Genomic DNA, 24522 nt, shown 5'->3' on the forward strand with positions numbered 1-24522 from the left:
GACTACGCGATGATAGAGGGAATTATCGCCTATTTGCAAGGCCTTGTCGACACAGACGAAGACAAGGCGTATCTTGTGAATTACTTTTCGGCCAACGAGTTCCAGTCTCTACTTTCTGGAGCGACGACCCATACTGTAATAAAACTCACTAATTTCCCGGGAATCGATTTATTTCTACAGAACATCAAGGGCTACCAGTTGTTGTTGTCCTCTTATAAAGGCGACGCCCGCTATCTACTACTTTTGTTCCATAGCGGCAAGGTCACACACTTTTCCGAGTTCACTCTTTCAACGGTTCACCTACTATTGGATCAGCTCCCTCTGTCTACGTTTCAATATCTAGACACTATTGCGAGAATCCGATTTCTGCAACAACTGGCTTCCTCATATAACGTAGCATTGAACATTTTCCCCAGCTATCTTACGCCCCTGTTTATTGAGACTTTTCATAGCACTGTGCTCCTCTTTCTGCGTTACTATCCTTGCGATCCTAAATCTATTTCGGGAAAGGCAGAGGCATTGCAGGACATCGGTATTAGCCAGCTTACAGTCGAGGGACTGGAGCAAAGCATGGCAGACATTCGTAACCTTGTTGCCGGTACAAGTGAGGCAAAGGCGTCTTCTCCAGAACCTTTGCAAGTTTCTCTTGGAACGCACCGCGAAGTAGTTCTACTTCTTAGTGTGTACCTTTCTACTGCTCTGGCGTCTTTTCATGCTCTGGCTTCGGAGATTGCCTACACTTTCTCAACCTATTCACATCTGCCAACGCTTACAGACACACTGTTGTACCTGCACCAGATGATGTCTCGAGTTGCATATGCACTGAGCTTCTTAGAGTCCCCTCTCGTTTTAGAACTGCTTCAGTTTGTTCAGTCAGCTCTGGAGGGCGCCAGATTATCTAATCCAAAGCAGCGATCCAAGACTCTGACAGATCTCGTCACTGCAGAAAACAATATTATTCTCCATCTGCAGTCGCTGAAGACCGATTTCATCTCCGTCAAGGCCTTACTTCATAGAAACATGCGTCTTTTGGATGCTATCGTTCCCTTCATTTCATCTATTCACGACATTCTTTGCCCATTCACTGTACAATTGTCGTGTGAATTGCACATGATATGGCCTAAGAGAGATACGGTGGTGTCCACAACTTACTTTTACGAACTGCTGCATCAGTTGTTAAATCTTGATTATAAAACCATTCTCCACACAACAGAGACAATGTACACTATCGCCAATTCTCTTGATCTTCGTCGGGTGGATGGGAACCCTCTGATTCATGATACTGTCGAGGGTGTGCAGAAAAGACGACCTCACGATCTATCCCTCTCACCACAGTTTTGTCTTTCCATCATAAAACTATTCGCAAATGACATGGACCTTTGTCTCACAAATCTAATTCTTCTCTTTTGCAATGAGATAATAGACGGTTCATCCTCAAAAGACGACATGAATACACTTGTATCTGCCCTGTCTTCTCTGGCGTCGTTGACACCAAGTAATGGTCATCGTTTTAGCGCCAGTACAACTCTTGACACAGATCTAGATCTTGGCGACCAGTCGAAAGAGCCTGCTGAATCTTCTTCAGGCGTATCTAGAACGGTCGAGGTTCTACAACTCGTACTTGCTATCACTAAAATTGAGCATAACTCCATGAGAAACTTTGTGTTTATGACAGCTGAACCAGATTTGTTCCAATCCTATATGCAGCCTCCTTTGTCCAACAATGGTTCCCATCACGACGGCCCAGACAGTACAGATAGCACAGACAGTATACTTTATGGTCTGCAGATGTCCCACGTGTCCCTTCCCAACCAGTCCTTTTCGGCATCTGGGTCTGCGTCCACAGAGGCTGTGTTGGGTCATTCACAGAGCCCTCTTTACAGCACCTTAGCAGGACAACTAGCGCCTCAAGGGGCAGACGCTCTTCATAGATCTGACTGCTTGGCAGCGTGCCGAGCCAAAGAGCCACAGCAACTCACTGCGGATGAGATATTCGATATGAAGGTGGCTGACATACTAGAGGCACCTATTTACAGGCTGTGCATAACAGAGTTTGCGCCTCGATCTATCGCCTCTCTTTATTTTCTCATTCGGATTGCTCATGCAGCGTACTTCTCTTATTCGCGGCTCCAGCTCATTTTTGTGCAGCTCTATAGACCTGCTTCTGGTCACAAGGAGACTACTTTTATGCAGGCAGTTCAGCCAGGGTCTTTGCACCTTGAAGTTACATCCACAGCAGCGTACAAGGCAAACAGCGCGGTTGCGGCAGATATTTGTCTCTATACCATTGCTCTGCGCAACATAGTAGAGGCATCTGGGCCGATTGAAATCATTAAGCTGGCTCTCCTTAACTATCATGAGTTCGAAGCCCTTCACCCAAAGGAAGGCAGGCTGTTTCAAACTATTATGAACAGCGATACCTCTTTCATTCATACTGTTATTTCGTACATCGTACAAAAGTATCTGGTTGACACATCACCAACAGTGGGCCTCTGTGCCTTGTTTGTTGACTCACAAGCCCAGCAGTTACAATTCTGCAAGGAGATGGAGCTGGCCCGTAGCAAGGTTCTTTCTCTCGACTCATCTTTATGCAGAGAAAAGCCCCTTCAGAGAATCCCAAGTTCATGTCTCGACAAGTCAGTAGAAGTTCCTAATGGCACTCACTTTGCGCTACTCATGGAACAGATTCTAGAAATGTGCCGTGCACAGCTTATAGAGACCTTTAAAATCAATTATACCCTTCGTCTGCAGCTGAGCGCGACATCTGCACTCTCTTTTGTGAAGAAAGTCTCGTCATACATTATGTTTATGTTCAAGGGACGAGCAAGAGAGCTGATTCAATCTTTTTATGACGGAGTGATCAAAGTTGCAGCCGAGACTATTCGGCAGACAGAGGCTTACTTCCATACAGTTTTATGTAAGTTTGAGACAAACACATTTGACGAAATACTAGACAATCCCAGGCGCATAACCTTCTTGCCCAAATGGCCACTCTTCATCCGGGGAATCTTGGAAGCTGTGGCAATCATCAATAGATTCATAACAGCAACGGATCTTTCCATGCATTCGGAGATTCTCACAAACGTTGCCCTTCGAGATGATAAGTTGCGGTACAACATGAACAAGTTGGCACTGCTTCATAGCCTAAGCTCAGACATAGGGCTGAAGGCTCTTAAAGCTTGGCTAAAGGATTCATTAGAACACTGTCACCAACTTAAGTGCTTTGTTCTACGCTTGTCGGAACAGTGTGCGCCATCCATGCTATCATTGTATATGTCGGATACGCTCTTTAATTCTTTAGCAAAGGCCTTACTCAGTCGCGTGACCGTGACTTATGAAGTTAATGCCCCACAGCATGCTTTGCAATTTGCTTTAGAGCTGGAGCTGCTTGGTCGCTTTGGGATTTTGAGGATTACAGAGCCTTTTATGTGTCGCTTTCTATTGAAGGAGGATTTTCTTTCGCTAATTGATGTAATCTATACAGAGTTGCAGAATCCCGAGGACCCTCTAGAGACACTACTTGTTGGAGCTTCGTTCGTGGGAGAGAGTGTCAATACTCCTGAGCACGAGAGACTCTCAGTGGAGTTGCTATCACAATCATTCTCTGGGCCTACCGATTCAATCTCTAGCAGTGCCAGTGCTGGAAGCGAACTTCGAAGACCCCTACTCTCCAAGTCTGAACCAGGCCTTGACCATAACTTAGCAGCATTACATGCGTCTTCACAGGAGCAAGCAAGACCAAGTAATATCTTATTCGCCAAAGTTTTTATTAGTAACTATGCTTCCATAGTCTCTAGAGTTAAGGTGCTTGTGTCTCTTGTACATGAGATTCTTCGCACCCGTAGACGCTATTCGAATATACTATTTGCAAACCCATTTCTCCTATTATTTGCAGGGTCGCATTACATTTTGATAGAAAAGGAGTTGGAGCTGTTCGCCGCTAAGTTTGATTGGCTTTCCACCGAGTTTCAGGTGACCGCTGAGCGCGTCTACAAGGCCGTCCACAAACTGGACAGCTTTGTTATTGCCCTTCAGTTCATTATGAAGGGTGTTCTTCGCCCCATTTTTAGAGAGCTTCGCAAACCAGCAGCAATTCAGAGGTCTGGTAATAAGCAATGCTCACTTGCAGAACTAGAAACAGGACTCATGAAATATGCCCTTCAGCGAAATCTCTTCGTAGATGCTTCTGTCAATCGTCTTATTGACGCTATCAACCGATGCCAATCGATTCACGATGAATATTATCCATCTGGAAAGCTAGCTCTACACTACTATTCTCTCTTTGTCTACATTCTAGGTCCACTTAGACAGAGCCAAGTACTAGACCGAGCCGGAATAACCGACAGCGAAGCAAGAACCATGTTTTCTAATGCACAGAGCTCGCTTCAAGAAGTATACAAGCAAGCTGTTGTTCATCCAACGGAAGTCCTTACCATTTGTCGCCATGTGCAGATCATGCTTCACGAGGAGCTGTATGCGGTTGTAAAGACCCAGATTTCTCAGGCACTCTTATACCATATTGAAAAGCTCTCATCTTCGCTGTTACACGTCATTATAAATCCACAGACGGGGCCTGTCATTTTGTTGACGTTAAACAGGACTGCTTCAACATTTACCACCAGCCCCGATTATACACTGCTGCCAATAATCATATACACTATTATATCTAGCCTTAAAGTTATCCTGAGCTCGGCGATTCATTCTGCGTGCAGCCGAGTGAGAGCAAATCTGAGCTTGCCAGGGATGGCGGGGGCCTACAAATCGGTAGAGTCAAATCCACTCATTATGCGTTATGAACCTGAGTCCAAAAATCCCTTTGATATCTGCAATATAGATGATGATCCTCTTGTGCGTGCCGTCAAACTGGAACACATGTCTCCAGCACCCCACTTAAGATCGAAGTCTGTCACGCCTCTGTCCCGCTCCAGAGAGCTTCGTGAACAGCTCCTGACATCCCCCTGTCCACGGTCTTTGAGTCAATCGATTGCACGCAGATCTGCTATGTTCGAAGAACTGGCCATCCTGAGCGCCATACAACACGAGACCGATATTGGGGATAATTCGATAAGTCTTTTGCAAACGTATACCAAAGTAGATAGCGTCATAGTCGAGCAGAATATCGACTATGTCGAACTATTAGGTGTGTCCCGAGACACGTATGAGCTTTCGCAAGCCTTGCGAATATATGGCACCTTTCATGAGCTATTGATCTTCGTCAAGAAGCTTATTCGGTCCTTTGATGCAGCGTCTTCGTCGTTCTCAGTCGCACAAAAGACGTGTCAGCAACAGCTTCTTGCTGGGGCTACTGATGCGACACAAGGTAACTATCTGGAGGCATATCATGAGATGATTCGGGCAGCTTCACTGTCTAACCGAACCATCGGCACACTGATGGAGGCGCATCCTTTGACTACTTTCTACGCCAAGAATCCTGTCGGCTCCGTGGTTAAGATAAAAGCCTTACATAACTTCCAGGACACCGGCTACCTATTTAGCCGTCTGTCTCTTCTGGAGAACGACCTGCACTTGACACTGCAAGCAATAACTCTTCTTGACGTTCTCAGCATTGAGCTGATCAAGCTGAGCGATGCAGCTGCTGGCGTGCTCGACAGCAGAGACGCAATCCAGATGATCAAGCATGACCTGGATACCAAGCGGCTCTCGGAGGCCCACAGCTTTCGCCTGAAGCTGATGCTCTTTGTAGAGACGCTCTATGATGTATTCAAGCGGCTGTCTCCGGAGCTTGTTCTCAAAATAGAACAGGACGTCTCGTTTGACTACCTTTCTCGCGTGCTTCACGGTATAAAGACCTTTGAAATCCTCAATAATATAGTTCTTGACTTTGTGCAGGTCTTAGAGCATCTCTTGGAATTCATTCCAGAGCGTGCTTATTATCACGAGAGGCTAGAGCTGCTCTTTCCTTTGGATGACATGTTTATCGGAAATATTAATCTTCTCTCTGTTAACATTACTAAGGTAACGAACGATGTGCGAACATTTATTAAAGAAAAGTACCCAAAGTTCACAGAGTCCATAATTACGCAAATAAAGTACAGCTACGGGGACTGCCAACTACTAAGAAACTATCTTACGGAAGCATCTCCGTGCTCAAATGTTTTCAAATCGTTTGGAGAACTGTGGGGACAACGATACCTGGTCCAGCTAAAGCCGTACCTACTTTCCAATATTACTGAGTTTACGTGGGGGAGCACCAATCTGTATCGGCAGATGTCTGACTATAACCCCGACGTTCCGTCATGTGACGAGTCCACCAGTTTATTCAATAGTTCTGGCAGCGAGTGCGAAGATAATTGTGACATAGAGGGGAATGGCTCACGGCAAACACTTATTCACGGATCAGGCAACACCGTGGATGCCGCGACTTCTAGTATCTTGCCATCGACCAAATTCTCTTCGCGCACAACGTTTCTAGATGAGGATTCAACAAAGTTGCTGTACAAGCGTGGAAGACACGAGCTCTCCTTGCGCAAAGCTCCTCAGCGATTCCGCGGAGTGTCTCCGGCTCAACGAGATCCGGAAGAAAGCTACTCGGACACATTTAAGCATGACTTTGAACCACTGGATGCGGCAACAGATGTGCAACCTTACAACTTCTTAAGCATAAATATTCGATGCATGCTCGCTGACATCCATAATGTGCACACAAAGGCGCTCAGCGCAGAGTTGATCCACCAGTTCAGGCACGCATTGTTTTCATGTATCAAGCCGTTAGGAGAAGAGACCTACTATATTGTAAGCAACGTGTTCAAAGAGGCTCTATGCCTGCCTCAGTTTACAGAAATATGCGTGACTGACACTGATATCGCAAGCATTCTTCCCTCTTCAGAGAACCCCGTCCAGGGTTTATCGCGTAGCAGTCTTAGCCTTCTTCTCAGAAATGAGATCACACACGCTCTCGCAGACAGAAGCCTGGGCTCCGCTCTAGGAGGTTCTTCAGATGCCACCGCTTCTAGCCGCCCCACAAAGCCGCTGTGGGTAAGGTTGGTATCGTTCCACACCTTTCCTAAGGATGACACACGTTTCCTGAGCTCTATTGACTACGATAAATATGTTTATTGCATACAACTTAATGACTCTGATGCCATTCCAACAAACGAGTCTATTCAGAAATTTCTCGAGACATACGTGGTATTGCGGAGTTCACCTAATAAGAAAGCGAACCGCATACGGCTCAATAATGTCACCACTATCTCTGAAAGTCTCTTGTTAATGAATTCTTCAGGCGAATCACACTCTTCAGACAGCAATGACACAGACGATGTGGTGGATCAAGAGCCATATACACAACTATATAAGCTGGCTATTTGCAATGATGGATCAGCTTGTGCTTCATCGGAGAAGGATGCACACCACAAGGAGACTATTCTGCAGGAACATGGTCTGCACACGATCCCCACCGTCTTCGGTTCCTACTCTCTTCGCGGATTTATAATTGTCGTCTGGGAGATCACCCAAGTTAATACGCGAGAATATCGCCACCCACCTTTTCTATCCTTTACCATGGCGAAGAAGCTCAAGGAGCGACTCTTCGAGAGCATTTTACAATCTAATATTCTCATCCTCCAGCTCAATGAAAAGCTGGAGACATGCACGAAGATTGCTACCGCGGTTAAAGTTCACGGCTGTCTGGAATTCCTTTCGAAGATACCGGCAGACCAGTATCGCCGCATCCGCGCGGATATCTCGTGCACAAAAGGATTGCTTGTGCTTTTCACAAGGTTCATCAATCTCATTCTGATCCTCTATAGTTGTTCCTGGAAGATTCTCACCGCAGAAGTAGACTTTTCACTCACTACTCCTGAAGGACTGATGGCTATAGGAGAGGGTGTATCTCCAGCCTATGAGCAACTCAGAGAGATAGGATCGTCTATCCCAGGGAAGCTCAGTAACCAGATAGCGTCCATGTCGGCGCTTATGACTGCTATCTACTCGTTGTGGACAGATTATTCTGTTCTCAAAAGGGCCGTGCATGTTCTGCAGACCACCAAATCCAGAATAGAGGGAATCTCTACATATGATATGACACCCACCGTAGAGCAAGACTCTGTTTTCCTCAATGACTTCTACATCCAAATCCTCACGAACGAGCTTCTGCACAGCAACCCTAGTCTGATCAGAAACTCGGGAGAACGCGGGAAATTTACTGCTGGCGGTGTGGAGGGCCTTGATTGTCAACTTCAGGAGAAGATTGATGGAACTTTTCGAGGAAAGGTGATGATTGGAAAATTTCTATTGACATATCTGCAGCTTTTCTTCTCTTATGCCATGACTATCTCTCTCATGCCATTCCGGCACGAGATTTCTCACAGGTATTACGAAGTTGCCGGGGAGCTTCTCAGTCTATGCTGCCTGTATAGGGACTTCTTTATACCGCCCCTCAGCACCATGCTGTCCTCTAGAGTTAAAATCGATCTTTTTACTGAATTGTGCACCACTTGCCTGGAGCCAGCAGATAGTCTAGAAGCACTACCCCTTGGGTGCTATGTTGACACCCTGTTTACCCACGAGAACATTGAGTATATTGATAGATACACCTCTGAGGCAAAAGAAACCACCGCTGTGCTGCTCGACTATCATGCACTGCTAACTGAGCATAAGGCCGTGCTCTCCATTGCGACGTCTAACTATTGGTGCTTCTTCAATGGATTCGAAAATTCTGTGCTTACGCCCATATCTTGCCTCATACTGCTTAGGGAAGAAAAGGTTCAACATCTTTGCAATCTGATTCTCAAAGTCAAGCATCGTTTGCAGTCCATTGTAACCCGCTTTAACCGCTTCAGGTCGCTCCTCTGCACATCACCCGAATATCGGTCGCTCCTCGATGTTTATACCAGAACGAATCTGCTGCTGAAACTCCTATCTCTGATGAAGAAATCTGGCCATCAAATCGAGAGCGTGCTCAAGGCTGCTCTTCTTATACGTGCAGACGTGCCTGCCCGTCTTTCATCTGAGCAGTGCACTAGAAGATATGCACCAAACTACTTTGATATCGTTGACGAGAGAGTTTGGGACGCAGGCCACATTCCGCTGCTTTTCAATGTAGATCAATACAAGGCTATCTCAAATACTCATCTTCAACTGACTGCTAAGCCAAGGGTCAGTGCTGCTGGACATCAGGAGAGTGACCTTACAGTCTCAGGAAGCTTAAGCGTAACAAGCATCCACAGCGGGCCAGATGCATCCGTTGTAACATCTGAGTATGATAGGCATCAGGACATGTCTCCGTCAAATTCTTTGGGCAGTGAGCTTCGGGTGGCAGAGCTCCTCGCCATGGCAAAGCCCCGGGCACCTCTAGATAGCCCATTTGAACCCAATGACTTGAAGGACACACAATTATACAGCACAAACATCTTTCTAAATCAAAGTAATGCAGTAAGGACCGTGCCATGCTATATAAAAGACCCCGGTACTAATCTAATCTCAATTCATCCTCTAATCAAGTCGCTCAGCACACAATTTACAGCTCTGGCTCCTCAATCTGCAAGCTCCACAGAGGCCCGCCCATTCTTGCTTCAGTGCGAAACTTCTTTGTCAGGAGTCGAAGAGAATTATGCGTTTACCAAACACTCCACTATTGCGGCTCCAGACCGTCCACTCTCCAATGACCAGTTCAAGCAATACCTATCCGCAGCCCCTGAGACCTCTTTTCCCTACGAAGAGGTCAACAATGTCTATGTGCGATGGCCGAGCATCTTTACCAAGGTCAATGCTGACCTTTCTTCGTCTGGATCTGGAGTTGTTAGCATCAAGTACACTATAACAGAACTTGAGTCGTTTATTTCAGCGGCTGAAATATCTTTTGCGGCCTTCTTTGATCGTTGGAGACGCTTCTATCCTCCTCTACTTTCATTGAGTGACGCCGAAATGCTTCAGCTCTATACCTATACCTACGACAAAAACGTCTTGATGGATGAGTCATATTACGCCCTGCTTACCTCCAACAATCACCTGTACATTGCTCCCTTGGAATTTGAGTCAGAGTTGACGCAAAAGCACTTTGCATATTGTAATAAGTTTAGGGAGAAACTATCTATGGCAGAGTTTTATATGCTGCCCAACCATATGCAGGCTATTTTGGGAAAGTTGTTTCCAATCTCACACATGAGTCAAAGCCCTGGCAATGCCAAAGGCATCTATAGATCTCTGACTTACTACAGTAAGCGAACATCTCTGCAGATTCTTGGCTTTGTCTACGGGATGTCAAGACGGTGCATTCTTGGTACCTTTCTTTCAGATATGTCTGTGCTGTTATTCACTCAGAAAATTGTGTGCTCTGTCGACGTAGATGATAGAATAGATCCTGTAAGCTGCTCTGAACTGTTTTACACAACGTTGATGCCAAAGTGTACGGATGATTCAGACTTCCATGCCCGCCCGACTATTCCTCTATCAACGTTTGTTGTTTTGCCGTACATAGATCAAGAGATAAAAGCATCCATCAAGTATCTCTGTGTCACCTATGCGTGTAGGTACAATCTTGTCCAGACAGATTCGTTTATAAACTACCTTACCACGACAATCTCCATTGGGCAGGATATCAAGACCCCAGACAACTTTATTTCGGCGCTCTTTAACCCTGATCCAGCCGTGTTTACTTCATTTGCGAAGCGCTTGCTGGTTTCTATCCTCGATTTGCAGCCTATCTCCAAGCTCAAGGCATTTGTGAAAGAAGAGTTTTTATTAGCCATAGGCCATTTACCGGATTGCATTATAATTGATTTGATATTGTGTCGATACACCCTTTTAATCTCCAATTATTTATTGAGCTATTCAATCTCCTATAAGGAAGGTCAAGCTGACCCCACCAAAACCTTCATAGAAATAGTTGATGAGCTTCACTACTATTCCCGTATATTCTTCCAGCACAGGATCCCCTATCTCCGTGTTGTCATTGAGAGTCTTTTGCAAGGAGCCTTTGCGATATATAGAAATCACCATGGCCTTCTGGATCTCCTACTAAAAGTTGCCCAATCCGTAGAGCAAGCAGTCAATGATCTCAAAATCACTCCACTTTCTGTCTTTATTCACGATCGGTGTACGCTGCTCCTGGCCACGACTCCAGACAATGACTTGGTCGGCGATATCCATGACATCTTTTTAAGGGCCTCATCGCTCCTTCACCTCCACATGATAGAGCAGGCCCACGCCCAAGATACAGCAATTCACGAGCTTGCATGGGCACTTACTGTTCTATTAGGTGAGGAGCTTGCTAAATCGACAATAGATTCCAGTGCTAGGTGCATACAAATAGACGCGTCTCTTATTCCCGATGTTACTAGCAAACTGCCGCCCGTACAGATAGATTTCCCGGACACACGTGGCCTTCTTGCTGGCCTTCTTTTCGGTTACATTGAGCGGCTCCCTACGCCCCTCGTTCTGAAGAGTGCTCCTTCTGTGGAATATATAACAAAACCTCCCAGGTGCTGTTCTCTGGGGGGCTCAGTTATTCCAGACCAGTTGCGCAGCTATATGACTAGCACAGATACAGGTCCGCCTGACTTTGTGCCTGATCTCTACAGAGAACCTGTCGCCAATCACCACCTATATTCGTATGATGATCCTCTGGTACAGTTGTCCACCTCGTCCTTGTGCAGGTTGTCGTCTTTTCGTCTTCTTGTTAGAGTGGCGTACGCTTTGGAACTGAAAGAGTTTAACTTAATCTGTCCACACCCAGGGCTCTACTGCTCGTGGATTGTTAGGAATACAATAGCTGAGTACACGCTTTGCTCCGTTATCAATAAGGTGTATCGCTGGCCAGATCTATACAGCACTGTCTATACTCCCGAGAATGTCCGACTGTCCATTTACTTCTTCTCTCTCTTGACAGGGCATTACCTGATTGACAATGAGTCCGATTTATATTCTACCACAGCCGCGTTCCTGCAGAAGCAGGTGGGGGATCTTTGGAGGTCTCTCATATGTGGTAATTACATCATTCTTAGGCAGGAATATATGTACAAACTTAACTCACTACTGATCGGCCTTTATACGAGTATTTCAGAATTTTCAGGCACACCTCTGACAAGAAAGATGTACCGACAGTCCAACAATATAGGGGTCTTGAACGTTGGCCAATCTAGTCGAGCCTTTATTGCTAACAATATCAATCTCATGGTTGTTCCTTTTGAATTGCGTCGGACAGATGTCACTGAATTTTCCGCTACATGTCCAACTGTTATAGGGCCTCTTTCCCGAGTGCTTGTATTCGGCACGACACCACTAAAGGACACGCGTTATGCGGACTATATTATTGACTGCCTTTTTCCTCCTTCATCGGGCTTAGCTAGATCTAAACTTGTTGACAGATACGCATTAGTGGATGAAGCAAGAAAGAGAAGTACCGATGTGACCAGGCCCTCACTCACTGAAGCCTTCAATCTTCTTCCAGTTTCAATATTTGAGTATTTAGATAAGGCTGATTCTGAGAAGGACCAGTGCTCACCTAGTAGCAAAGCAGCTCTTGATCCGCACACTGAGCGCAACATGGATGTTACGCTTTTTACACTATTTGCTCTGTATAATTGCATGGCAGTGTACTGCAAGGTCAAACCAGATTGCAGCGTAATTGACGAGCTGTGCACTTCTCTTGCACAGAAGATTGTCAGAGTCCTTAGTGTCTTTCATCGGCTTATGGCAACGCCTCCAGATTCCGGACTTCTTGGTGCTGCGACAGTTTTGAGCAGACCAATCATGGAGCTGTGCATAGCCATCTCCCTGAACCTCATGCGGATGCAGTGTACTGCGGAGCATATTGAAGATGAAGCTTTATCTCTTCTAGCCCTGCTAACTCCAGCTGGAAGCACATCGCTGAGCAAACGAATGCTTAATCGTCTGTCATCAGATGCCACCACTCTGGAAAGGGACGAAGCGTTTCTTCGCCTTCTGAAGAGACTATTCCAGAATAGCGACGCTCATCTCACTCCATTTGGCAAGGCTGTATGTGCTCATCCACTGGCGGCATTTCTCATGCTAACAAATTACGCCGACACAAGTCTTCTCAATGATTTAAGTCTGCCACAAGCCCATCCATGCTATTCTATAGTCGCTCTCACTTCTAATCCCTTTGTCCAAATTGGCTACGCCAGACTTTTGCGTCCATATTCTCCGCAGATTGATCGCCTCCAACACGTTTACAGTGTAGCCGATGTTCCTATTGTTGCTCTTATCAGTAAGGTACATAGAGATATGTGCCGCTCTCCCGCTGTCAAGATACAGGACGAATCTGCGCCTCTGCCGCCAGGACAGCTTAGACATGCTTTGTTTCAGAAATACATCCTGTGCGAGGAGATCCGAGCAGATGGAAGCGTTGACGTGAAGGTTAACTATCTGTATATCTCTCTCATCTATAGAAGGTTGTTGCAGCTGGCTCAGTTAACAGGTCCACCTGAGATTGTGCTGTCTGGACAAGTAGTTCTGTTTATCTTAATGATCTATAAGCTCGCTCGGATGCTTTCTTTCAACTTTAGATACATTCTTGTAACAAATGCCTCGAATTCTAACACCCTTTATTTGATGACGGAAATAGCCGCGTCTGTCTCGTGCGAAATTGAAGCTAAACCATACTACAGCCCGAATTTCTATATGTGTAAGCAACTCAAACAGTTGTCTGCTCCTACTCCATGCCCCAAGTACGAAGCCACTGAGCAGCTTGAGCAAATAATTCACCAACGTTATGCACAAGAGAGCACATCGAACCAAGGAGGTTGCTTGTCCAGTATTCTATCTCCTCTTGCTTCTCGTCGCGCTGTAGCTACACCAGTAATGTCTCAGCCAGAGCCTCCTCGTACGCAGCTAAGAAAATCTGGCTTGCAGACTGTGCACCTTCACAACTCAGACCTCAGCGCTGATACGCCGTCCAGCGAGACGTCTAGTTTTACTGACCAGTCCCAGACTGTTGCACATCAGCTTCCTTTTGATGCAGCCGGGGGGACGCGTAGGTTTAAACAGTTAGTTGGTACACGGTTGATGAGCTCGCAGCCAGGAGGCTTTGCTTTTTCCTCGAAAACTGATAACAGCATTGGAGCAGGCGCAGAAAGAAAGCGTAGCTTCCGAAGTAGCTCTGCTTCGGTGATATCCGGCTTCAAGTCGTCAGCAAGAAGTTTGTCTCGCGGTATAACAAACCAAAGCGTTGATAGGTCGTCGCACTCCATGAAGCGTAAAAGGTCTGCAAGCACAGGGCATCTTTCGTCTTTTGCTAAAGAAGTCGAGGGAGATACTAGTTTATTATTGAAGACCAAAGATGCAGGGCTGACGTCTTGGTCTGTCCAAAGTGTGTGTCTTGAGTTTCCACGTCGATTCTTTACGCGGTTTGCGCCAAAGATCCTTGAGGCCACTAATCAGAACGCAATGGGTAGCGTTAGCTTCTATGACACGCTGACTGGGGAACGGCTTTCTGACATTAGCGAAGGAAATCATAGAAGGAGCTTGGAACTAACTTTAGAAGATTCTATTGCTAATCTGTATACTCACGATCCGCTTGCAGATTCACAGTCAGCTATTGAAAAAGAGCAGAATAATACGTTTTCTCAACATGGCAGCCACATGCTAGTTGAGCAATCCAATGGCGCCTTCAATCTGAGTCTTCTCAGAATAGAGTCAAGCGCTAGAAGAACCTTTGCAAGCCGGATTTTAACGAGCCAAAATGCTGAGACAGATGACTGTCCGCAACTACTTACTTTCACAAATAGTGCCGCCAGGGCCTATGATCCTATCTCCCCGGAAGAAGCTACGGTGTTGAACTTTATAGCAGGCCGCCAAGGTCCTCTCTTTATGCCCACTAAGTCTGCAGGTATCAGCAGAGTTCGTTATATAGCTGTCGGAAGTATCTCGTCAGCGGAGACCATTATGGGCTGGAAGGACTTTACTCCTCAAGTGACGGATGGGCCATATAACAGAATAGCATACCCTGGCAGCAGTGCTTTTTCATTAGATATAGATACTCTCATTACTTGTCTGCCAATTGTTATTTATACTCGTGAAAAGGCAGTCTGGCCGATTTCCATACAGGCTCTAACGATCCCTGATGCACTCAACTCTCTAGTGTCTCTTCGACTCTTTCTCACGGATTCCTTACATAATCGGATTTATGGAGAGCAGAATATAGAACGGGGACTTTCGAGAGCTCAGCAAGAAGTCTCTCGTGCCGTCACACGACTAGCAAACTCACACCACGTACCCATAATATTACCTCCTCAACCAGGCACATTTATCGCTGCACGTGGTGGTGCTCTCCAAGCAGGCAATGAGTCACAAACAAATGAAGGCGCGCATAAAGCAGGCAGTTTAAGTATGAACGTCTATGGCGGCTCTGTTGTTACCTCGACGGCTGCAGCATCTCATCTCTTTCATGCGCTGACATGCTATGATACTACGAAGAACACATTCCCGTATCTATTTGAGGTCTACAATGAAACTGTTCTTCAGCACGTATCAGATTGCCTTTGGGCCTATCTCATCCTTCCTCTTCTTCACGAGATATTCATTGTTAACAATCGCAAAAAGCATTCTAATGATTCCAGCGATATGAGACTGTTTCAAACGCGACACTATGAGTCTTTCGTCGATTACCTTCGGCTGGAATTAGCGGAAATAATCACGCATTACACAAATTCTCTCTCTAAGTACCATGTTCTACATGAGAACAAAAGCACATTTATTCTTGTCAATCTCAACACAATTTTTTGCCTGCATCAATCCGAACTTTACGAACTGTCTAAGATTACACCAAGCACCACTAAACACGAGGCAACCCAGATGTTGCGGGCAGCCCGCTCAGCAATCTCGTCAAGTGACGAGCGGAGAGCAGACATACTGAAGAATGTTGTGTTCTCGGTTGCATGCTCTGTTTTCAGATATATGTGCACCAAGGCTGCAGTTTCTCCAAAGACATTCGACAAGCTTATCAATTACATGCAAATCATTCCTAGCTACAGCATAAACGATCCACTGGAGAAGGTTCTTGCAGAAGCCAATTTAGCCACGAACTACTCTGATTTGCCGGAAAAATCTGTAACAAAACTCACTTATAATCCCATTAACGATGCATTTAATATGCGTGTAATGGCTCATGTCAACAGAGCGTTGCGCGAACTTTTCCTTTTATATCGAGTGGATCCCCCTGCGTCCACAATTAAACAAGATGAAGCCAAGCAGCTGTCTGGCGCAGCTTCCAAAGAGAAAGAGACACGATTTTCTCCATCAGATGATTCCCTAGATGACATCCACAAGTTTGAGGACACAGACCTTGAGGTGCACACCAAGGACAGGCGTCCTTCCTATAAGGTTGACTATGAATTAAAGTATGAAGTTTCAAACTTCTTTTATGGAGGGCTTTATGGACCCTATCCGTTGATCAATTCTCGCTTCTCACCAGAGCTTCTTTCTTTTGTCCCGTACTGCTTTCAGGACACGCTGCGGGATGGACATGTCACTAGCTTACCCAAGGAAGCACTTCCTCATGCGCATTTACTAAACAGGATGAAGCGCGCTAAAGGGAGCAGCATCTTTCTTGAGAGCTATAAGGCTCCGATTCCTCAATTTCTTAGTTGTGCCTCTGTACTACGTAGTAGAGTGTTGAGCTTCGTGCTGAGCACCACTCAAGCTTCTTCCGATCCTGTTTTGTTATGTGCTGGAGACTACGAGGCCGATTTGCTTTATCACTGTGGGATAACATCCATCCACCCCGATGAAAACATCTATGGGTCAACGTCTCATAGTTATCTGATTATGTCCATCGTCGATGAAGACATTCTTTACTCTATTGTCGACTTGACCGAGCACATTTGCAGTCATCACAGTTATGTCTCATTAATAGGACTTATCATTGTCGTTTCTCAGCAGTTTGTGCAAACAGCTAGGGATTTGCAGTACCTCTACTCGCTCGCACAAACCCTGCCGTCCATGATTCATCCCAGAGTCCTCTTGCTTGTTTTTCTCCCGCATAATTTCCTGGAAGCTACACCCTGTCTCCCTTATCGCTACGAAGCGCTGTATGTCCATCCGCCAACAAGTACCCAGTTGCTTACTGTTGCATCTTACGATCTAATCTATTCAATCGCAGAATCTGACATCGCTTCACGAGACAGTAGGCTTCCACTGAAATTCCTGGCAACCTTTGAACCACGTCTCAAGTACGCCAGTTTGCTCACAAAGCAATTACAGGCTGTATTCAGAGACTCCCTTCTCACGCAAAAGGTCCTTGCGATGGCCTCGAAGCTGATGCTAGATGGGACATTCTTGAATGCACATTCGTTAAGGGTGCCCTCGTGCAGCAATCTTTTGGGGGATATCTTTCTTTTGTCTGTTAACATAGTCCTGGTGATGCAGAACTATGGTGAAATAGAAGATGCTTCGTTCAAGGAGGCACTACTAGCTGTTATTTATCGATATGTCGTTTCGCCGTCCCCACGTGACGTTCTGCCGTACTACGATTTTGATGCAGTACCACACACCCTCACTACCATGCCTGCAGATTTTGTCGAGTACGCTGTCAGACTCCTACAACCCGGACGGATGTTGCTGGAGTTCTTGCTCCTGGGTGCAGAGAGCTTGGAAAGCGAGTATATCTATACCGCAGTTCTTTCGTCTCTGCGAAGCACTCAGGTTGCAATTGTAACAGAGGCACAGACCAATGAGTTAGTGGCATCAAACACTCACCTTCTAAGGGTCGGAAAAAGGCCACTTGTCCCTGTATATGCTTCAGCATCAGCTACATCTGACCTACCAAATTATGGTCAAGCTCTTGTACGTGGTGGCGACCTGCTTCTCTGTAGTGAGGCATATAACGCATCATCCTTCGCTGTTCACCTGGAGCACTTTGTCTCAACCCGCTGCGTCCGCATGATCCGGCTTTATGCCACGGACAGCGGATCATATATGAAAAGCCTCAAATATGGCCTTCACCTGTTTATGCTGCGCCAAAACTTGCACACGTCCCAACAGGCTGTGATAGTAGATTGCATAAACGATAAGTCTGCAATGGAGATAATTGAGCGAGCAATTTACCTCTGTGTGTACACCAAGTCAGTGGTGGCAGATAAGGACAAGCCAATCAAGCATATTGTGCTGCTACTTTCGAGCCAGCAAGCAACTCCTATGCATACCTCTTCTGGGCTCGGAGAGAGCGCATCCTGTATTGAGGTCCTAAACACATCTGCCCGTGGAGAAGCTGCTTCTAATGATAGGGATCTCAGGAACCTAATTTTAGCACTAGCTACGCCGTATGCTGAAATATTCAGCGCCTTGCCTCAAAGGCTCCGAACAGACTTTATACAACGAACTGGTCTTCATAGTTCGCGAGACATCCATAATCTGCTATTGTCTGTATTCGTCCTAGTTGTAACGACCCCGGCAACCCTGGACTTTTCTCTCTCTCAAACCAATGTCGTCCCCTTTGGTCTTGAAGATTATCCCAAAGCCTTAGGGATCAACACACGATTGTCCCTCCAGCTTTCCTTTAATTTGGTAGACAAGCCTACTGAGAAGTTACAGATTAGACAGAGGGCGTCTGAAGTCTCAGAGTACACTGAGGCTCGCCTTGGGAACAACGGACATGCAGGCTACTTTGCATTCTTATTAGCAGGGTCACATGATAATATAGCGCTTTGTGCAAGCATCCTAGCCACGGAATTCCCGGTAATGATTCAGTGGGCACAGACCCGTCTGGGTGCCGTCTTTGCAGGGCGAAGCCACGGGTTCCTGCTGAAGGATCATCTACCAGTTATCAAGGTCACAAAGGGCTCACTGGAGGAGTACCTGTCATCACTTATGTCCACCAATGTTATTGACATAGCCACGTTCTTCTATGAGGCCCTTAGGCTGACCGGCTCTCCTCAGCCCACAGCATACAGTATCGTGATATTTACGCATTTCGTTCTTCAGGAATTTAAATACAGGCTTGCACGCTTCGTTGACTCACTTGATCAAATATGCTGTAATCTGCAAACGGCCCAAAATCTTAGCTCAGCCTCTACTAAAGAACTTAACAGCGTAAAGAAGCAGTCCGACATTGAAACACAGCAAGTCGAGGAGATTGCAAAAGAGCTGAAGCAAGCAGACACAGACATCACACAAATGATCAAGAGGCTGGTGTATAATCAGCGGCTCTTTAAAAACCGCCAGCGCAAAATAGCCACCTTGACTGCTGAAAGTAACAGATTGCAGAAGCTTATCAGTCAGGCCCTTCCTAGACTGAAGACTGCAGTTAATGCGGTGAATAAGCTGACAAAAGATGTTGTGGGCGGAATAAAGGTCCTGAAGCAGCCGCCCTCAAGCCTCCGAAGAATAATTGACTGCCTAGCTATATTGATGCATGCGCCCCTATCCAAAATATCTCACGACATACTCCAGGTGACTCTTCCCCTAGTCTCACCTGACTTGATGGACGACGAGCTCGCCCTGCAGCGCATATACGATCGTGAATCGAACAAAGCATCGCGTCCGCTGCTCTTCTTTATCGGCCAGGAAGTTATTAGTCAGGTTCGCCGAAGAGCTCCTGTCCCAGACGACTCAGAGCTGGATGATATGCAGGTAGCAATCAACGCAGATATCGCGATGATGGAAAACCTTAGATTGGTTAGCTACAGCGACTATACCAAGCAGGTTGAAGATGAGTGCTGCAGAAAGGCTTCGGACGCGCCTCAAGACGCTTCCTCTCAGCTCAGAGCTGCCAAGGACGCCTTTGTGGTAAAAGACCTCGGTAAGCTGCTCTCCGACGTTCATGGAGCTTCTCTACTTGGGAGCACATTTCATGGGTCGGCTTTTAAGAAGCAGATGTCTCTTGAACTCAGCTTTGCGGAGCGGCCTGATATTTATATAGGCAGGAAGATTACCGATCCTTATCTAACGGCAAACGATCTTCGCATGAACATCCCAAAGATTCTATCGAATGTTGACATGCTCCGGAGTGCGTCACACATCTTCAGCTTCTCTGAGCTAGGTAACGATATTTTGCATGTCCTACACCCGTTTAACTACGAAGAAATATACAATTACGTACTTGCCCACGGAGCATTTGTTAGCGACCTTACCAGGCCTATTGAACTAGAGACCAAGGGGAGACGGTCAGAGAAGAAATCAACTTACAACCTATATACCACATACCGATATTCGTGCATGGTAAGGGACCAGTGTGTCATCAGCTCTGCTCCTGTTCTTGTGAACTTCCACGATGGAACAACACTAGAAGAGAGCAGTGCATCATCCAATGCCATAAACGTGACATTCTATGCGCCCAAGGATTCGTTTGATGAGCTACAATACTTCCTGCAAGCAACAGCCTTTTCTGAGCGGATTTGCAGGTTTGATCCGACGGTTCTAACAGACGAACAGATAGAGCTGCTGGAACCGTACCTGGCACAGCCTGATTTTAATTACTATTCTGCAGGGAAGATTTCTCAACTTTGCCAAAGCATGATCGAGTGGCTCAATGCAGTCGTTTCTTACTACAAGTTGGCGTGTGCGCTCCACCCTGTTTATCAGCGCAACGAGTTTGTGCGTTCATTCATCAACAACTTTACTGCAGAATCAGACAATCTCGCTGTAATGATCCATCAAGATGAGGAAGCAATTGTCGCGATGCGCAACAGAAAAAAAGAGCTTGTCAAGGAGCAAGATAGGCTAGGGGCTCGCGCCAAAGATACCCTAACTCACGAGCGATATTCGCAACATATCAAATCAGAAATGACGGAAAAGTATGACACATGGCTGACAAACTTTCAAACAATGTGCGGTGAACTGAGCAGTCTACTGATCGATGCTGTTGTGTACTCCACTTTTGTCTGTGGGGGGTTCACGGTATGCAGTTCGTTCAAGCGTGCACTGCAGGAGTCTCGAGCGTCTCAATTTTGCAAGGCCACAGTTCCTTTATCCGACACCGAAAAGCATCTTTTCTCTCAATACGGAAATACGATTGTATATGGGGATACTCAGCATGGAACAGAAACCTCTATGACACCGCACGCTCACAAGAAGTCGACCATCAACTATCTGCTAAACATAAGCAATGCAGCGCAGTCATTCGTAAGTCATTACATAGACAGCCAAAGACATACAAAAGCACGGCCATGCGATCCGGAGCAGTTTTCGCTAGATGTCGCAGATGCTTCAGACGATGATGCCTTAGACAAGTTCAGTGAGCAGGTGGCAGAGAGTGACTCCGCTGCAGTCTTGGCTCAGGGGCTTCACACTGACTATGCTATATCCCTGACGACGGATGTGCTTGCTATCGCTCACAGTACCGGAATCTCTCTACCGAAGACGTATCATATTTTCGTCGAAGGGGATATGTTTACCTCCTTTGGCCTAACATATGGATTTGTAACACAAATAAGGCCTCTTACAGACATCTTTCTCAAGCAAGACTTCTATCCTCGAGTTGATGTCACAGATAGCTCCGACGGCTATCTGCACACAGGTCTTCTTGGGCTTATTTTGCACTATCCCCTTGCATTCTATGCCATGGGAATAACAAAAGAAGAAATTCTGCAGCTATCGGCACTCTTCACATGCCCATTGGTCCCCCTGGTTTGGGATCCTCGTGGACACTTTGAAGAATTCCTTATCAACCTCAAGGAATATAGCCACATATGTAGCCAGAAAATACGAAAACTGGTGAACTCCAGCTACCTCTTGTCTCCTGACCAGCTTCGTCAGATTTACCACCGGCTAGAGGAACCAGAACTAGTAGTGTACGATTCCTTACCTGAATTCCTTGATTCCTTGTTATCAGACTGTCCGTCAAATAGGGCCATAGGACACAGCTACTCCAACCTCACGGTTGCATACATTACGCCAGATGATTTGTTAGGGAAGACTCAACACAGCAATATGACACTATCATCAGTTCTTTCACAGCTTGTCATGACATCGGCTATACGGGGTGTACGCCACCGAGTGATCTTAGTCCTCAGAGGTCATAGTCTGCATGCTATCCGCGACCAAGCACTTGATTCCTTTATCAGTGCAGACGCCAGTGGTATTTTCGCACACTACGAATTTTCTTATCAACTGCACTACCAACTTGCTCGCTCAGTGGGACTCTCGTGTAAGGCCCCCTGCCTTTACCGGAACATCTTAACCGATGCTAGTGCAGATCTTCTAGAAGCATTTCTGGATTATGTATTCTGCTTTACTCTATACATGCGAGCTGATAGCACAGTCAATAAAGAGGATTACATCGCGGTGCTTGTTTCTGCCAAGCAGAACGTTCTACTGGCCGGACAAAAAGTGGAGTCCATTCTTGACAACGTGGAAGTCGTCATCCGGAACTTTGCTAACATAGAACATACCTATAACATAATTCAGCAGGTCCTCTGCGGGCATTCATTCACCGTTAAGCTTTCTGATGGAGGGGACATCGGTGTTGACAACCTAACCGAAAGGTCTCTGTCAGAGAGTGGTCTGGAGGTGACGCAGATAAGCGTTCCGCTCTCAAATCGCTATCAGGAGACTACAGTGACACGAGAAATGCTTTCAAAGTTGGCATTTCTCTATTCATTATTCTACGACAAATCTACAACGGACTTGATCAATTACCAGCTATACAAAACAGTCTCTCTACATATTATGCAGGACCTGCTAGCGCCCCTGAACCTACGCACATACTTCCTCGTAATCTCGCTCTACGGTGCCCACTACCAATACAAAAGTGTGCACCCGGGTATTATCAATCTTCTCATCGTATTGCTCTGTGAGCTGGACAAACGTACAGACATATTTTTTGACCCTTTACAATCATCCAGCGGTACAGCCCACCTCGAGCTAAGATCCTCTGGGCCAAGTATGTCAACGTCAGCAACTGAGAGCGTTATAACTAGCAGTGGAGAGTCATCGGACAGTGAAGTCTTGGCTGATAAGTTGTACTTCGTCACAGGCAGGCTCCTCACAATGTTATCAAGCTTGCCGTTACTTGACGCACTAAGACACGAATTCAAGCTTACTGGCACCAACATTAACTTTTGGAAGTGGTACATCACCTACTTTGTGGGCAAATGCAGCAGTGCACAGGCATCTGAGGGCGCATCTAAGGGGTATCTTGATCGTGACAAAATCCTCTATCCAAGCAGCTATCAAGACGTGGTTGCAAAGATCGCTGTTAGCTTTGGTGGTGGTGCCGTTCTAAGGGAATCGCTTGCAGACTATATAGATATTATAACCTTCTGCTTATTTAGTATCGGCGTCAAAAATTACGAAGAGATCTGCAATCAGAGAGTGTCTAATAATAATAATAACAACAAGAGTCAGTTCAGTCCTCGCCTAAATTCGACACAGGGGGTCTTCATGAATTGGCTGATACACTCTTTGGACATTTTGTCTAGGCAACTCACGGACAATGGCTGTGTAAAGAACTTCCTCTATAAACGGAAGTCGCCAATTGGTCTTTTCCTCAACGACTCGTATGGAGTGGGGATAGAGGCGACTATCTATAGAGAGATTAACTACTTCTTCAAGCGCAACAACATGCTGAGACTGACACAGAAGCGGCATGCTTCAAGTGGCTCTCATGTTACTGAGCAGGCATACATTAGTATCGACGAAACAAATCAGGATCCTCACCAGTGCAACATTTCCACATTTGTGCTTCCATCTTCATTGCACATAGGCAGGACCTTCTCTCTTGAGACGCTAGTCCATATATGGAAGTGTCTATCGATCTATGAATACCGGACCTCTGTAGACCAGTCTGTCTTTGATTGCTTTGTGCAGGCCAACGAAGCTACAAGGAGGACATATTCCTTGACAGAAATCACACTTCTTCCTCGCAGCTGGCCAGCTGCCGTGCGAAACGAAATTATGAGCCGCATCAGTGACTATTCCACAGGTAAGTGCATGACAGGGAAGAGGAGTGCCGGGGAGTCATCTGCAAACAGCGAGAGTATCTGCTACAGAAGCAACGGAAACAATCTAATTCTCATTGACTATGATGCAAAGGAGCTCGAGAATATGCACGCTTCCTTGCATTTGCCTTATACACATGCACGGTCTCTGCGACGGCAACCCTTGCTGCCCAGTACTCTCGCAGAAATAGTGTTTAACAGCGCACAGCTCATCAAGAGCAACATTTACGAAGGCGTCACTCAGAGCAATACGCTTAGGCGCTTGGTTGAGAGTCAAACATTCGCGCGAAATGTGGACACGATTCTGGTATGCGTCATGCTGATAGCATTTCGTGTTAGCAAGTTCCGGAGACTTTGGCATCTTGGCAGAGAAATACAGGTGTGCATGGAAAGGATGGGGTCTAGCCTTATCCTAGCGCTCAACAGTAATGCCATCAAACCAGTGGCAGAGAGCACAACAATCATGTGGGCTATAGCCTCTATGTATCTGCAGCAAACTTACCCAGAGGCTTGTCTCACCGTCATGCATACTTGCGTAAAAGTCACAATAAAAGTCACAATAGCAGATGAGGCATTCGAGGTCCCAAAACAGGAGTTCACAGCGCTCGAGAGTCTGATTTTTCTTCTCCGGTGCATGTAAAGTAAAACAAAAACAATTTTACTGTAG

At 46.1% G+C, this 24522-nt stretch overlaps 1 protein-coding gene across 1 annotated transcript; it reads left to right on the forward strand.

Moving 5' to 3' along the window:
- Positions 1-9: 9 nt before the first annotated feature.
- On the forward strand, positions 10-24495 carry GL50803_0038462 (uncharacterized protein; the record flags this gene model as incomplete). Its single annotated transcript, XM_001710181.1, has 1 exon — positions 10-24495. One exon carries the CDS (start codon positions 10-12, stop codon positions 24493-24495), a length of 24486 nt encoding a protein of 8161 aa, XP_001710233.1.
- Between the last annotated feature and the right edge of the window lie 27 nt (positions 24496-24522).

The sequence above is a fragment of the Giardia intestinalis genome, chromosome 3 (genome assembly GCF_000002435.2).
Source record: "Giardia intestinalis strain WB C6 chromosome 3, whole genome shotgun sequence".
Lineage (NCBI taxonomy): Eukaryota > Fornicata > Diplomonadida > Hexamitidae > Giardia > Giardia duodenalis.